The following is an 18,313-nucleotide window of genomic DNA, read 5'->3' on the forward strand; positions in this document are numbered from 1 at the left end:
AAGCCAGGCAACCTCGAGAAGCTGTCCCGAGCCCGAGCCCGAATCCTCGTCGGTTTTCACGACGACACGACTCGACGACGGAGAAATGCAGAAGCGACGAGAGCAGCCACATTCACGAGAACCGACAACACGCCTGCTGTCGGCCACCGTAAAAGCAATCTTCCGTCAGTCTTTCTCTCTGTACCGAGAATACGTTATCAGCGGACCTCCGTCAGCCCTTTCCACACGGTTTTCCACTCTTCGAGCAGTTATCTGCCGCGACTCCTGCGCAAAAGTTCTACGAATTAATGCGTGATGCTTTTCTAGGTTTGGAAATTTCTTATTTATATGTTTTGCTAGTCTTTTATATCTTTCACGTTGCTTTTTGAGCCACCCTTCGAGCGAACGAATCTTTACGTAATTCCTACCTAATTTCCGCTTATTCGTTTCCTATTTGTCTACTCTTCTCACTTTCCACTTCATTCCAGTATCTGACACGATTTTCTCTGGGAAAATTTCAGATATGTAAATTCCACGAAGCTTCCCACGAACCGTTCTTAACTTGTAAAGTCGCTTATTTGTGTCATCCCTTGCTATCCAATTTTCCACTAACTTTGTCTCCATCCGGATCCTTTGGTTAACTTCTGAAATTTCTTATTTATATCTTTTGTCATTCTTTCCTGTTTCGTCATGTAGATCGGCTTTTTCGTAAAAATTCCGTGAATCGTCGCACGAACCCTTTCCCATTCTTCAGTTTCCTTTATTTGTATTTTTTGTAACACATAGATGGTATAATCGAAAGGAAGAAGAAAGAAGAATGCGTAGGTTGGTTGATTTTGAAAAATTGTCAGGTTTTGGAGGAGACGTTTAGATAGATTAGACGGGTTCTTTGTTTAGTTGATCTGTGAGACAGTTGATGTATTCCTTTGGACGTTTCGGACGGCAACTATTATTGTCGTGGTTCTTTGGACGCATGCCGCGCCTTTTGTGCCGCTGCCTCTCGATATTCGCGGCCAGCCGGTTTGCCTGCCTCGTTACGCTGATCAGCGAGCGAAACTTTTGTCATTGTAATAGGCAATTGGGTGCTTAGAAGCGTGCATTGTGTTACGATGTGTGTACGGAATATGCGAAATGAGGTTTGGTTCGTCGGTAATATACTTAAAATAATTGTTAAAATAATGACACAATACAATAATGCAATACTAAACGGATAAAATGAGAATTGAGGAAAATAAGGTCAATAAGGATGTGAGGCAATTGTTTTAGGATTACAATTAAAAATTAGCCAAATTGCCATTTGAAATTATAATCAAAAATTGTAATCGACCATGTGACTGGTTGATTAATTCCAATAAAAAAAGATCTTTTCTTATTTATTCACGATACACTTCAACTTCCGTGAACTCGATGCAGATCCTCAAATACGTCGATCAATCACGAATTTATATGTTTACACGCTAAATCACACGTACATGCCTATATCTTTACGTCTGGATCGCATGAATGTTCTATATAAACGTCTACATGATATATTGCTTTTACCTGATTCCTACATTTTGCCGAAAATCCGAAATCTAGCACGGGATCAGGCTTACTGAAAAAACAAATACTCTCTGCCAAGAGGAGGATATATCACGTTGCTCAAGAATGGCCAATCCGACTGAGGAAGTTACGTTTACGACGAACTTTCTTTACATAGATTAATGTCAGTAGAATTATGATTAGTTTTATAAGAAACCGATACTAGAAGAAGACTTTCATTTAAATAATCGCATCTGTAAATTTTATTCCAAGCGATAAGCAAAGATTGATGTATGTATATTTCTTAATATTTCTACTACTAATTTTTATCTCTTTATTTACGAGAAAAGATTCGATTTTTGCAGCTCTTAATAAGTTTTGGCTAACCCTGCCTCGTCTTAATACACGAAATTACCACACGAATACAATTATAACAAAATATTATCGTCAAGCAAACGAGACTAAGAAAGAGTTACGATTTACGGAATTCGTAGAAAACCGAACCTAAATCGAAGAAAACGCAACAAGTAAAATCGACGCCTCCTTTTCAAACGAAAGAAATTGTTTCTCGAACAATTGGAGCACCAGCAACGTACTCGTTCCCTCATTTGGTCGAGAAAACGCGAAGAATAATACGAAGGTAAACGCGTGACCAAAAGATCTGTCAATTAACGGAGAAAGGTGGAAACAGAAGAAAGAACGCAGGCGTCTCGGTTTAGCATGTGCGGCTGATATTACGTAAAAATCATTTTTACGACGCACGTTGCAACGCATACACATACGAATACGTACGGTCTTATCTCGGCGGTGATTCGGCGGGATATTCATAACCCAGTGTACGATACGATTTGATTCGATTTTTTGTTTTCTCTTCGACGTTGAAAGCCCCACGATGGCGCCTCCCTTTCGATCGATTCATCGACAGAAGATTATTCATTTAAGAAGTCGCACTGTACGTCACTGTCGATCGGAGTTAACTCGATTCGACAAACAGAAACGAGGATCGCGGGGATGAAAGGGAGTTTGAACGTTGATTCGAATGCAGGGTGATTTCGTGATCGATGGTCCAAGTTTCGAGCGTTGTTTGTCCAGCTATTTCGTTGGACGATCGGTTTTTCGCGGTTCTAAATTATTGAAATGCAAATCGTTTTAAATTAATATAATTAGCCTGTAATTAAAGATGGATATTTTTACCAGATATAATTCATTTTGTCGAGTGTCTTAACGTTTTATCTGTGAATTATGAGTGAGTTACGAATGTACATAAGGATACATTTCTCTCTACATACGATGTTTAAGTATGCATAATCATTTGAAATTTACTCGTTTATTTCTTTGACAATCTTAAAGATTACTGGCATTGGCTTACAAAAGTATTCGAACCTACTGTGTGAACTTATCATAGAAAATTTGTATACCCATAGCTTACGTCCAAATGTCCATACATATTATAACTTTATCTCCATAAGTGTTATAACCAACATAATCATGACAACCGTGTCTCATATAGTGTTAATGGAATTTCGAAGTGTTTGTAACACGCATAACGTATTCGTAAAAAATGTTTACAAGAGATCGAATACTTTCGTGAGCTTGTGTATTCAAGATCATCCTGTATATCAACACAGAGACTTGTATCATTCGTATCGTTCCAATAAAAAAAAAAAAATGCGATGGACAGTTGCTAATCAGTTACTAATTAATAGTACGGATAGCAAGATGCCACATGTGACTCGACCTCTCGTAAAATTGTACTTTTCTGTAACGACAGGCAACCGGATTTCGTTCGATGCAATCCGCGTTTCCGTTTTGGAAATGTTACAAAGACCAGTTCACCGACCCTTGTCTCAACGAAATGCAACTGTCTTCTGTTTTCCGGAACGCAGGAAGCATATTTCGTTGTCGGCATCCGACTATGCTCGACTGATGCGGCTGATGCTTGCAGCTTCATGACATTTACATGCTCTCGAGATACGCTGGAACTATAGTCCTATTATTTCTGATAAGTTGCAACGTCATGGAAAATTTGTGCAATAACATCTAGTAAATAGACATTTTTTACGTGATACGGAAAATGTAAATACTGTTTTTCCGTTGTTTATTATTGAAGCTTTTTCTCATTCTTTGATTGTGTAATAAAGTAACCACGAAAGCGAAATGAACAACTTGATGAATAATTATTTCTTTATCCTCAAGATTTCTTGTGTTTCCGGTTAGATATAAAAATGAAGTGTTAAATAATAGATTTTCAACGCGTTATTTCTTTATATAGTTGGTGTAGCGCTGGTATACTTTTCTCGTAATAATAACTTTTACTTCTGGAACATTAAGTTTGTAAATGTCCATAATTTGGAAATCACAAGTTTAAAAAATTAGTTCGACTTCTTTTACCGCGTGTATATAGCGTGTGTATATTAGGATAATATGTAAGCGTCTAAAATTAATTTACCTAATGCTATTATTTATATACTGTTGCTATTATTTAGCAACGAAGGATCATCGTGAATCAAACTAGAAACGGGAAGCTGAAAAATGACGACCATCATACCCGTCACTGGTATGAATCAACATTGTCGCGAGAAGTTTATAGTTGTCAACAAGGTGAATAAAAGAAATAAAATTAATGACAAGATCTTGATCTGTAGCGAGAAACAGATTGATATTTCAATAGTAGCAGATAGCATATCTTGTTTACAAGAACTGATTCGTCATTGCCATAATTTTCTACCATGCTATGCATTTTTTCCTAAGCCTGCGATGCAACATAATAACATCATCTCTGAAATGGAACTTCAAACAATATTTTCTTCTCACACTATTCCTAAAAAATTTCTTTTTATCGGAGTTTTATTTTTATCAGTAATAACAATCCGAAGCTGTTATGCCAACTCTATTATTCTAGAAAAACACTACTGGAACACCTCGATGAAATTATGAAGATCTTCATGTTATACTATTAAAATATTCATAACGTCAAAAAAGAACACGGCATTACAAATAATTATGCGACAAATATCGATACACATTTATATCTTTATGAAAAGAAATAAAAATGTAGGACATAAGCAGATATTTTTTTCACATGCTAAATATTATAAGAAATATCGTACGATGTTTTCTACGCAATTCTGTATCTTTAAGTTCCCCATAAACGTATAAAAATCTACAGTCTAACAGTTATTCTTTCCGCATTAATTCAAAAGAATTCTTGCTCCAAATTCCCATCGAATCTCCTAGCGACTTCCAATCTATTCATTCGTTCTGCTCTAAAAAAGACCATACCAAACTGTGTCACTGAAACTAACACTCTCAATTCGACCTTTCTCCTACGCCCAGATCTCGATGATGGAAAAACTGAGGAGGGCATCGGTATGCGAGAGCACGAAAGAATCGGTGAAAGAAAGGAGGAACGGCATCGGTTGGAACAAAAGTGAAGGATATACCGGCACAGCGGCGCAAAGGGCGAAACTCGCAAGAAGAAACGGAGGGTCTTCTGGCCGAGTGTGGGCTCGAGAAGTGGGGCCATGTGTTCAGTGTCAAGTTGCTCGAATCTTAGCCTGGTCCTCCGCTTCGTCCTGCTTCGCACGCTCGGCTTTCCGCGCTCCAAACACTCCGCTCGAAACGACCGCGAACAACCTCATTCTACTCTTGCTTATGTTAAACGCGTGTGCACGCGTCGCTCGAAACTTTTGTCGCGATTCATCGTTCACGGAAACGCAGAACCGCGTTTCCAGAAGGATTAGATGACGTTTTCTTCGTGGCGCGGGTAACCAAACAAAGCGCGAGGCAAGAACCGAGCGCATGCCTGGCGAGAGTAAATATACAAAAACAATCGAACGGAAATACTTAAGGTTGTGAAACGACTGCACATGCTGGCGAACGGAGAAGGATGTCGATGATTCGGTAGACGGCAAGACGGAGAAAATTTTAGACATTGAGAGAAAGAGAGCATCGATGGGAACAAAGCGGGCAGCATCTGGAACGCGTTAGTGTTCTCCGGGCAGCCGCCCCCGTCATTCGGCTGCGTCGCACGCACACGCGCGTGTCGGCCCGCGCGGATACGGATCCGCCCGGCAAGGACCGCAGTCAAGGGAACGAAAATTCGTCGCGGATCAAAACGGCCACGTGCGTGCGCTACTTGAACCAAAGAATGCGGCTTTTTATCTTCGTGAGATGAATGTTAGAACGTTGATGCTGCGAGGCCAAAGGAATGTGGAACTAATCTGTACGAATTGAGACGATGTTGAGAGTACGGTGACGTTGGCATGCACGAATATTATGCATACTCGTGTCATAAATTCTGTCACATAAAAGCAACTTTATATATAGTAAGAAAATTAATTCGGATAAAGGTTGATATTTTGATATTAAAAGGAATTTAAATGAAGATTATACTTGTGAAGGTTTTTTTATGTTTTGTAAGGTGCCTTTATGTATAGGAATAAAAAGATCCTGAAAACTTTTGTAGACGTATAATATACAGGGTGGTTGGTAACTGGTGAAACAAGCGGAAAGGGGGTGATTCTACGCGAAAAAAGAAGTCGAAAATATAGAATAAAAATTTTCTTTTTTTAATTTTTCTTTTTTCTTTTTAAATTGTTCCATCGAGACAACGATCTACAGTGAAATCCGTTATAACGAGACGCGATAAAGTGTATGCGTACCGAGCGAAAATTCAAAGTCGATTTTCTCGAAAACAAAGCCTCAAATGAAAAATTTTTATTCCATATTTTCGACTTCTTTTTTCACGTAGAATCATTCCTTTTCCGCTTGTACCACCAGTTACCAACCACCCCGTATATCATAAAAGTGAGTAACTTTCTTGGAACGATAGTGCTTTGAATGGAAGTATCTTAAATAGCACGAAGAAGTTAAAACATCTAGAACATGCATTGGTTTCTTAGAATTTCATAAATTACTATTCCAAGTAAGATTCGATAGAGCTGACTTTACAGTAGAGGGAATACGAAAGGCGATCTGCTTTGGCTATACGATTGTGTGCTTGTGTGCCTTGATGGACTTCTTGGCGTGGGTACCCTTGTCCTTGCTAAGGATTGGGGTGGAGACAGTGACTCAAACGTTTTTTTCAAGAGCTGCTATTGAGATGCAACTTCCTGTTTCTTAGTTTCATTAAAATTTTAGTTTATCGCGTATCTTAAGAAATAGTTCTACTCGACTCGAATGTCGTTTTTTGTTTCGAGCCATATGTTGTTTTAGTTCCTATAATTCTGTCCCCGCTGATAAAATAATTACGAATTTTTTGGACTTTCAAATGTTTTCGTTTAAGTGAATTATGTATATCTCTACCTATGACAATCGGGGAGATTAATTATCGGAAATTATCGAGGGAGACGTTAAATTTTTATATTTGTCAATAGATATTTCGCGTTTATTCTATATTTCCCTGTTCCCTTTATCTCGACTACTTTGCTAAAAACATTACCGAATAATCATTTCTCTGTTCTCGCTTAAATGCAGCGGTAAAATATTTTTTTATTAATGCATACGTCTTCGAACGCTTTGTCACACGATATTTGAACAAGGCTGCGCAATTTTTAAACTCTCCGTGCTACGGACGATTTGCTCGCGAGAGAGAAGAGAGAGAGAGAGAGAGAGAGAGGACTCGAGACAGTGAAAAAGCTCCGTCTTAGATGACTTTTGGTAAAACAGCCGGCGATAAATGATATTTACGCGTCGCTTTCGCCGCTTGCATTTGAAAGTCACTATTCCGGTGGCTGAAAAGCGACATCTGTTTTCCCCGCTGCAGTACATTATTTCGTTTATTTTTAAACCTAATCCGTTGTTCCACATCACAACCGGCCCGGTATGTCGTAACTTCGAAACACTTAGCCTTTTAATCGGATCGACACGTACTAACAGAAACCACGTTAAAAGATATTTACGCGTTGCGTGTAATTTATCGGTTAATTTATCATCTGGTTTTGCAAATCTTTCTACCCTTTCGATAAATAGGATCTGTTATTACGAATTTCTACATGATCCTAGATATTTTTCATGAAGCTAGATTGTATTTATCACGAATGAATATTTCTGACTTGAATAAGCAACTTCTAGCTGTAGGAAATTCTCGTTGTTTCGTTTACTGTTGTATTTAGCGTACAAGAATATGGCAAGTATCAAGAGACTACGTAGTCATTTGGTTTTGTGATTATCGCTTTCGCAATTGCAGTAACATCATATTTTTATCGGAATTTTATTAATTCGAACGATTAATAATTACAATAAAGCAGAGACACGATCGTGTAGATCGTTTTATATAAAAATATGAATTTCCATTAGAAAGAAATTAATGGGGAAGAAGATGGTGGTAGATGCAAAATAGAAACGGTCTTGCTGTGTTTTCTATTAATTACGAAAATCAATCTTCGATGAAGCGGTACAACATCGCATGTGTATGAATAATCAATATCTGCTTGGAAGTCTTCGAAAGTTATTACACCGATAAATCGAAAGCAATCGCGGTGGCAGCGCAATATGACACCGAAGTATCGGCAGATTGTAATTTAGACCCTTTTAAATATGCATGAAATGAGCAGAGATATCCTCCAACGAAGAATTATTAATAGCAGTACGATTCATCAGCGGAACTTCAATGAAAACAAAATCAAAGGATTAATATTTAACATTTTATCTTAGTAACCAACCTTCGTTTTATAATTTTCTATATCTCTCTATAAGTTACGTACATACCTATATATTTATATTCTACGCTTTATTTTGCGTATATTCTACGCCGCTATTTCTCAATTTCCAAATATTGTTGCAATTTTAATAATGTACCAATATCATTAGAGTTAGAAGATCCAATGTGCGTATTCTGTGACTTGGAATTTGAACAAATTTTATGGATAAACTATAGATGCAGATGTAGAAAACGAAACGGTGGTTACTGCAAAATTAATTGCAAATGAATGCACTGATAACGAGTTTCGTATTGACGATTTTGTTTCTTGCGCCGTTTATATAAGATTAAGTTCAAAACCATTTACTGCTCACCAACAATACGATGATACTTATCAAAAAATTAATTCTAACATTTCGTCAACATTGCTTTAACCGGTATCACAAAAGATACTAAGAACACATTGATACCACGGCGTTACAAAAGACTCGAAGGCGCACTGATACCATGGTATCACTACCCTACACAGATCTCGTTCTATTTCTTTGTTACACTAACATATTGTGCCACGGATGCTCGGTTGTAACGGCACAACGAGCACGTCGATTATAGAGTAATCGGCCTCTTACCTCATTACCTTCCGAGAAAAGGTCGTACGATTTCTCGATGACAATCCTGCGCTCCCATGCGCAATTGTCCCATACACGAGCATTATCAAAAGCGAGATCAAAATCATTGTATTAGGCTTGCCTACTAAATTCGTGCCATTCGTTGCTCTGCAATTTAGAAGCTTCCTTGGTATCGATGCTATTCCCATTCTCTTTAGCTGCCTGTCTTAATCTTAAGCTCTTAATCTTAAGTTCCTCAATTAGTATAATTGGAGCAAGTTTTTAAAATACCTGATTCTAATTTGCGTTCCATGTTTTACGTGATAGGAAGCATCAACATATCGTGTGATATAGAATACCAATTAATATTAAATAACCCAACTTAAATATAACCCGTACTATTGTGATCTTCAATGACTCAACTGATTGAGAGTTAAATACCACTGCACGGTTTGGTACATCCAAAGTTTGGCATAGCTCCTGAATTAATAAACTCCTTATTTCATCCATCAAAACGCAAGATCTGCCTTCGTTTCGTTTTTCTTTCTTTTTCAACTCACGAGATATTAAAAATAAACACGCATCTCACTCATACTTTTTAGCATCCGAATATTTTCATTACTCACTCTAATCTATCCCGATATCTCTCTCTCTCTCTCTCTCTCTCTCTAAATCGTTGCAACGTCTCTACCTGCGCAACTTTACAGAGAACCAGATCAACGATTGCGTATCCGCTGAGCGATCGACGATTATTTGCCCTCACGACCAGGACACACACGCGTTGCGTCGATGAAAGCAGAAACGGAAACGTGAGTGCAGTCTGGAAATTTTCTTTCTTTTTGCCCCCTTTTTTATTTTATTTCTCTTTTTTATTTTTGCCTTTGGGATCACGGTAAAAAAGCAGTCGTTGCGTATCCATCGATCTCATGGAAACGTCGTAATTGGAGCACAGACCTTTTCCCCGGCTTCTCTTTTGCTTTGGAAGTTTGCCGTTGTTTTCAGGCTAATTAGCCGCGCGACGAGACCTTTAACTGCTGACAGATTTTCGTCGGCACCGGTATGATCAAGCTCAGCTCGGATCGAAAAAACGGAAAAATCGTTGCGTGAGGACGGATTTGCTCTGTACGTTATATTTGTGTACGGATGTCTCATGCTCGCGTTAAAATGCATAAGCTACGTCGCACGTGTTTTTGTAAAAACGTTTCATTTCTGTGTCTGAGGAAGTTAAATACAGAATATTATTCTAGATTAAGTCTGTGAATTAATAGAAATACAGGTTAATATAAGAGACTATATTAGATTGGCTTGCACTATGTGACATCATTTTTATTCTTGACTAATGTTGCACTTTTCATGAAAAAATAAAGGCTTTGAAAAGTTGAAGGTTGGAAATGTTATCTCATAGATATTCTGAGAATTTTTATACCATTTTATATTTCCATATTAGAGAAGTATCATACGGAAATCAGATTAGAAAAATCGTCTGAAATTGTAATTTAAACAAGAATCAGAATTTCGAATTTTTAATAGCATACAATTTATTTAAATGGAAATCAATTTAAGCAACAAACAATAACTCATAGGAAATAATTTGTAATTAATATGTTCTATAATTATCCAAGATACATACATAATGTCAATATCAAACGCGCTATCAGATCTAATTATCATTCACGTATATGTATCTTCTTTCATTCCAACATATATCGTTTTCAGATTAAAAGGATATCACGTAAAACGATCATTCGATTATCTACTTGGTTATTCATTAACGAGCATCTGCGAAAAAATGGCGTGCGAATTAATGCAAAGTTTCGATTGCTCGTACGCTGTTCATCAATGTATTAGGCATTCATCGCTGTGGATCATATTAGGTTCGACGCAGTCGAAAAATTCGAATAAAGTAGAATATTTTTTCGAAATTTAATTATCTATTTTTCGAGCACCATACACATTAAGCCACGCGACAAGAAATTCTCAACAATTATCCCCCGTTGACCCATAAAATCTCTTTCATTTTCCTAAACTTCTTCCCTCGACAAGAATACCTCTTATCTCATGAATATATTTTCATGCTCGCGCGAGCATCATCGCGAGAGATACGCTCTGCCGTTGTATAGTGTTTATACATATTGTTAGTCGCCGGTTGCGCAACAACGGTTCGTGTGTTCTTTTCGTTGATACTGCCTGGACCACGTTATCGTGACTTTTTTTCTTTCACCAATGACGAAGATATACACGAAGAGTGTGGCCGCGCTCGCACGTTTTGACACTTCGGGGATAGCGCGCGCGCACGTTTTGTCCGCCTCGTAGTGACGCAACCGCGCGAGAAACATTGTGAAGACGATGCATACGTTTCTGAATTCGTATGGACCGACGCGACGTGTCACACGTAATTATAGACCCGTCCACGTATTTCACGCCAAATAAAATGATTTCTCGAGTTTCGCTTCTTGTTTCATCAACTAAGTTTTTTCGTGAGTGTTGGAGCCTATTGGAATAAGAATCGATAGTTCGTCAATTGCTGATATCAATTGTACCATACATTTTTAAAGCTTTGGCAGATAGTTTAAGTGGTACTTCATGAAGTATAGTAGATTTTAATTGTTCTATAACGTTATAACGACGTGTAATGCGAAACTTAGAAATATTCCTATTTGCTGTGCTTCAGTTTGTTTTATCTTTTTAACAGAAAAATCATCTACTTGAAAATAAACATTCGTCACTTCAACATCGCAGATATTCCACGTAATCTACCACATTGTAACGTTTGTAACAAATAATATATCATTGTAAGAAATTTCGTTTCATAACGTTTATGGTTAGATACGATGTACTTTGTCTTCGTGTTTCATGCCGAACGCATGAAACTTTATGAAACTTTTTTTACACTTGTTTCTACAAATACGAAGACAAACAATTCGAATAATTGACAATGTATTGATATCGAAGGAAAAAAGAAAACGTCAAAGAGATATGATTTCGGATTGTTAGTCTGTCATCTTCTAAAGAGCTATCACGCAGATAAATAGTAGAAAATTTGACAATGCTGTACGGTATTTATCTAATCATAGGCTGCAACATAATTTAAACGCAAATATGAAGTTAAGAAATAATAATCGATCTTATCGGTGGACATTGTAGCAACTCTGGTTGCAAAGTTATTATACTGATAGATGACATGTTAAATTAAATGGACAAGAAAATGGAGTTTTAAGTTTGAAAACGTTATACAGCAGATTTAAATATCAGAATCATTGCGTCACACAACTAATCTGCGATTAGATTGTTGTATTATTGTCAATTATCGGTATAATTATACTCTTTACGTTACGCATTGAGGAAAAAAACTAGAATAATACGTACTTTTAAGTTACAGACGAAAGTCAAAGTATATGACCTACATGATTTTTGCAATTCAAATTTGTTCGACCGTAATGCATTCAGCGATCTTTGATGCGCAGTTTATGAAACCGCTTAAACGAAACTAAGCTTATATTTTATTTTGTATTACTAAATACGAGCACCAAAATTATACGCCGACATTTTACAAAGATGCGAGTTACGTTCTTTCTGGAAACTCAGAATAATCGTGATTTTTTCTAAATAAGTATACTATATTCGTCATTTTCAAATGTACTGCCAATTTTCAAATCCAGTTTCCAATTATCAGTGTCCTCGCTATAAATGCTTTAAATCCTTTGTCTCGTTCTTATCTCGGCCCCTTGTGTGCTTCAGACGTAGATATTACAGTCGGAAAGAAGCTACTATTTCTCGAAGTCAAACAGAACGAAGACGATTCCAGTCGCTAACTATAGTTACGTTAATGAATTATAAGCATATTCCTGAGAGCAAGATTAATTAATATTATTACAGCACGAGACTAATTGTCAATTAAATCGTACTTCTTGCGAAGCATTGTCCAATCACGTATGCTCTATATTTCAGACGTAGATACACAAAAATCGCTTACAATTGTTACAGACTGTCAATACCATTAAATTCTCTTTTATAACAATATATAATAACAATAACATAATATAATAATAACAAGTTTCTTATTACAATAAAACAAATATATTTTACAAGTTACGAGCCAAACGTTCGCGAAAATATGAATATGGATAAACATCCATAGTGTAATAATAATCGAAGAAAATTCAGTTCTACGTTTTCGAAAGGAAATCTAAACGGCACGATAATTTATTGGAAGTCTCGACATTACGTGTACGTCTCGAAGAATCGTATCTGAGAGGAACGCAAGATAATGCCATTCTAATATTATGTAAGCGGTTGGAGATTAGATTATGGTTCTTATAAAGTATTATCAAGGCACGCAATATTTTGAAACGAAACGAAAAATAATTAAAAAAATGAACGAGATGGCTTTTATACGTTTCACGTATCTTCGTAACTGATATTCAAGTGTTTCGAGCGCGACAAACTAAAACGCGTGGCCATTGCAACATTACGCAGCCGATTAGAGTCGCGGTTTTTACAGCATCGTTATCATCATTTTATTTACCGCGGCCAGCAAAAGCGTACGTGCACACAGGTATCTTGTTTCTGGTCATTGATCAGAGGTATAATATATCCAGTGAGAGAAAGAGGCTGCCGGGCCTAATAATCCATGCAACGCGGGCATTTATTACGCGTGGCGCGCGCTGAGAGGTCATACAAATGTAAAGGCGGTCGATGAATATGGATAGAGATATAGAAACGTTTCGATAACAAAGTCTGTCTCTGTGTAGTCATTTGATCTCTTCCATTCGCATTTTTTCCCGCCTTTTTACTCTGGTGAACGACGCGGAAAAATGCAGAAACGAACGCACTTGCTGTGAACGCGGCGTTACGTAAAGAAACGCGCCTATATTCTTTTTTTCACATGCACTTTTTTTTACTTCCGGCCTTTGTTTTTTTTCGCCTTCTTCTCCTCCCTTTATCTTCTGTTTTTCCTTTTCCTTCTGCATTTTTTTTTTCATTCAGTCCGATGAACGGATAGAAAAAACGACAGAATCGGAAAGCAGATACATATGATGTATCGTGTCAGAAGACACTTTGCATCTTTGCGAATCTTTGCAGACGAGCACGTAGAAAAGAACCGATCTTTCATGACTCCGTTTTGCTTCCTCCGCTACCATCTCCTTCGCCTGTTACCCTTCCTTAGAGCGAGTTCGAGTTAGTGCAACAGAAACCGATGTTGACCTAATTAGGAATCGAAATCATTTATTTCGACCTCTTCGATAGTCTACCAGAGACGCTTTCATTCGTCAGGGACTAATAAACCGATATCTACGGAGCCTTTTGCAAGATTCGATAAAGTCGATATGGTAGAATACAATGAATAATGGAGAAATACAGACAAAGCGGAGATTCGTATAGATAGATTGGGTTTTTCATTTTCACCTTCATTTTCGCTTGGCTATCGATCGGTACATCCTAATTATGCAACGCGCGTGCAACAATGCGTGCACGAGGCGTTTTGCACGAACGCTCCTCGACACCATGCGTTCGCTGTTAATTATCACGCTCCTCTCGAGATTATTCGGTATTTTTGGCGTGAACCGTGGCGTACGCTCGGCAGTGCGCACCTAGAATTCGCGGATTATTCTCGGAGAGGGTAACAGAGCTTTGCTCGGAAACCTGGCTAATTGATTATTAAGACGCTTCAGAGTGATCGATAAAACGAAATATCGTAGAATAGTGCAGGATTTTGCTGGAATTCAATTATTCAAAGGCTCTTGTAGTTTGTTCTTTGTTCTGTCTTGTACGGTTTCGATTGTCGAAGCTGTCAGATTGGAGCCAAGAGACGATGACTGTAAAACGCGAGGGTACAGTGTCGCGATAAATCACAGCGGAATAGAAACATTTTGCGTGAAAGAAAACTGAAAATTTGAAGAAGGAATTAAGAAGAGATTTAATTTTGAAAATTCTTCTTTGATTGTAAAAGGTAAGTTTTTAGAATGTTAGAATTGTTCAATGATTGTTCTTGAATAAAAACTGTCATAGGATGAAAGACACTCACGCGTTAAGATAACTAATTCTATTTATTTTTACTTTTATCGTTTAACCACTTCGTGTGTTAAATATATAATTTAATATATCGTATAATGTACGAAAATACAGCAGTGTCAAGTTTGGCGATTGTGATCAAAATAATTATGATCCTTAAGTTTCCTAATTAATCACAGTATCGCAGAACGAGCAACATTTATTTCGTACTTTTTAGTTAGGTATATTCGCATCAACTTCTAGCTATTTTCAGATTTCATCTAAACGCTAACCTATCACATCTAACGCAATCTCTGTCACTTGTCAAATTTTACATGTCAACCATTGTCCCACCTGAATTTTCCAATCGATAAATCCCACACCTAACTCGAATTCCACTTAATTTCATCGGCTTCCTCTATACTCTAGCATCTGTTCAATATCTAAATCAGCGAACCGACATCTCTATAAGTAGACTGCGCAACTGTTACACGTCTAATCAAATAACACAAAGACTCAATAACAATAATTCTCTCCCTCTATTCCAATCTTATATCCAAACAATATGTATATTACGCATGAATCCCGGATCGCGTCTAATCTCTTTCAACTTTCGCAAAGACCAAACAAACCTTTTAATAGCCGAATTCTCGCAAGAAAGCGATTGTTGCACGGGGCCATACGAAGAACGCTAGGAGTTAGTGGCACGACAGTAGTAATTTTACGGTGTGTAAGACACGTCCAATAACTCGTTCCCCGAAGCTCCGTTTCGGATGTTCTTGGTGCTGGAAACTTTTTTGTTTCGTGCTTCCTTACGTTGTGTACGTTGCACGAGATATACTTCGTCCACATCTCTATTCTAATATCACTACACACGAGCGTAGAGACTGTGGGAGTAGATAGATAGAGTAGCGAGATGTTGCTTGATTCTCGGAATTTTGTCTCTACTTGACACAACCACGGATATTGTGTTCAACTGTTCAGTAGACACAATGCAACGTTGACAGTCGCGTTTTATTTTGGGATGATAGTCAGCCCAACTAACCTCGCGACGCTGTAGCATCCTATGTTAGTTTCGTGCTTGTGCAAACGCCTGTCTGTTGTCTACGCGAAATTTCATGATATTTACGGAGTCCCGGGAATAATTCGCGTATCTTGTTTCGCGATTTATTATTCGTAACAATGATTATCGATATATTAATATCATCAAGTGACAAAAAGAGTTGCGCTCGGAATTGAGGATGTATCTACTCGTTCAGAAACGTGATCCAACACATAAGTTTAATGGTAGCCCGATAAAAATATTACTACGTGGATTTTCGTGGTATTTATGGAACCTCGATAATAATTCACAAACACTTTGTTTCATGGATTATTATTCACGAGCATGGATAACGTATCAAAAGCATTGACACGTTTGAAGATACCAAAATCATCAAACATCGGAAAATAGTTTCCATTCGACGGTGAATTTGTCATGAAACTCGATCAAACGCAAAGGGTAGCCCGAGTGGTTCTACAATAAAAATACCATTACACGGATTTTAATTAAGGACACGATGAAAGATTTATCCTGCTCCCATCGACGTCCCCTCGCGCTCCGGTTTAGCTGTTTATGCAAACCAGCGACTTTACCCTTTGATGTCGACGCGGGGCAAGCTCGCACGTTGCACGTTTTCAGGCCGCGTACTTTCGATCTCGAGCGTATTACAGCCTGCCTATCCATGAACCGGAAGATGGAAAATTGAAACGAAGCTTTCCACGAGATGACACTCGACGATTAGAAACAGCAAACTTAAAATCTGCCGTGAAAATCCTCCACTTCTCGAATGCGTTTAAATATCTGTCACCGTGATAATCATTCCATCGACACTCGTGTCTCTATCCCATGCAAAAGAATCGTTTTTCTCTTCGTTTTTCTCCTAAGATGCAGAATAAGCAAGGCCGGTCACGTTCCAGAGAAGAAGTCGACTTTATTTCCCAGGGATCATTCGCTGTCCCCTTTTGACAAGATGTTCAGATACGTTGAACGCAGAGACAGAGGATTTGTAGAGTGCGTCAAGTGGTCGACCGAGAAGGAAAGACGAAATCGTTCGAGATTTTTGGGAGGGTCGCGTAGGATACAGGCTACGACAACGACGACGACGATAGAGAGCAGGAAGGAGCCGGAGAAACCAAAAGAAGAGGGTAGCGGCATTAAGGGGAAACGGTAGAAACAGGCACAGTCAAGGGAGGGTCACTGGGTCAGATGCGATGCACGATTCCCTCTCTTTCTCGGCCACCCTTCTTCGTATTCCCAATTCTCTCTCGCTGTCGATCTCCTCTTTCGCCGGGAACACATGGCCCTGCGTGTGCACACGGGCTGTCTGGCAGGAACACACGCTGGCCACGCACACACGCGCCCCACTACCGTTATCGTTCGAGTATTGGACAGATTACGCTGAGCGGCGTGCTCCAGGGAGAGTACGCACACATTTGGAATAATTTGTAAATAATGCTCCAAACGATCGTAGGCAATGTGGCATTAATTTGAAACCGAAGAGTGGCTGACAAAGAGAGCGAGTATACGTAGATGACAATCTGATAAATTTTGAAAAGGCGGTTGTTAATTGGTATCGAAAGTGAGAAAGGGAAGTGACAGAAGTAACGACTATACACACCGTGGTCGGTACACCGGTATCGTTCTCGCAACGCGGTCACGTGCTCGTGCGTCTCACTCACCTGCCAAGCGTGCTCATATCATCCTGCTCGCGCGCTGGTAGCTTCGACTACCCTTCGACGTCTTCGTGGCACTTGTCACGTAATTACAAAATATATACGTATACTTTACACCCCCGCACAGAACCGGCACTTGAACGAGAACCAACGATCCGAGGCTGCAGAGACGAGCATGTGTCGGCTGTGCCGCGGATCGACAGATCGGACGTCAAACAGCACTCAATGCGGCGAAGTCGGAGAATAATCGTTTCACTAGTCGGCCACGTATAACCGGTAAGAATTCTTGCGTACGTAGAGTACTCCAGTCTTCGGACGACCGTAAACGCCGGCTGGTCCCAAACACGTATTTACGTCATGGTTCTTGGTGACGGCTGAGGTTCCGTCGCGACGTAACAGCCGATCTATCTCTCACTCGCAGGAAGACAGGAAGATCGATGTAGCTCTGGAGGGAGCGCGCGCGCGCGCACATACGCACGCACGGCTGGAAATCCGGTTGATCCGCGTGTCTTTGGCCCGGATCTTCCCTTGTCCAACAGAAGAAGACGAGGAGAAGCGGAAGAAGAACAAGTAAGAAGATTAAGAACGACTGTTGGTCGCGGATCGAGAGCGAATTTACGATCGACACCGACGCTCCGTTTCCCGGTTTTCGACACTATCGCGGATGCCTGCAACGCGCGAGAACGCGCTGCTCTGAAACGCGTCGACGACGACGTAGACAACGGTGAGCAGCAGAACAGCAGCCAACAGCAGTAGCGGTAGCGGTAGCAGCAGTAGGCCGCGAGGGCGAGAGAGCGAGAGAGGAAACGAGAGTCAGTGGTGGAAGAAACCCCCCCTCGAGCAGCGGGCATACAAT

The 18,313-nt window shown here is 39.2% G+C and overlaps 1 protein-coding gene across 3 annotated transcripts in view; it reads right to left on the reverse strand.

Moving 5' to 3' along the window:
- Window positions 1-18,313, reverse strand: part of LOC100741472 (transcription factor SOX-6) — a 337,675-nt gene that overhangs the window by 60,832 nt on the left and 258,530 nt on the right. Inside the window, exon 1 of one of the 3 annotated variants that reach the window (XM_012388244.2) lies at window positions 17,464-18,307. The exons of the other annotated variants lie outside the window; for them this stretch is intronic. Coding sequence (XP_012243667.1) covers window positions 17,464-17,480 — 17 coding nt within the window. The 5' untranslated portion in view covers window positions 17,481-18,307. Of the gene's footprint in view, window positions 1-17,463; window positions 18,308-18,313 lie in introns of those variants that run through there. 3 annotated transcript variants of the gene reach the window in all.

The sequence above is a fragment of the Bombus impatiens genome, unplaced genomic scaffold (assembly GCF_000188095.3).
Source record: "Bombus impatiens unplaced genomic scaffold, BIMP_2.2 scf_0543, whole genome shotgun sequence".
Taxonomy (NCBI): Eukaryota; Metazoa; Arthropoda; class Insecta; order Hymenoptera; family Apidae; genus Bombus; species Bombus impatiens.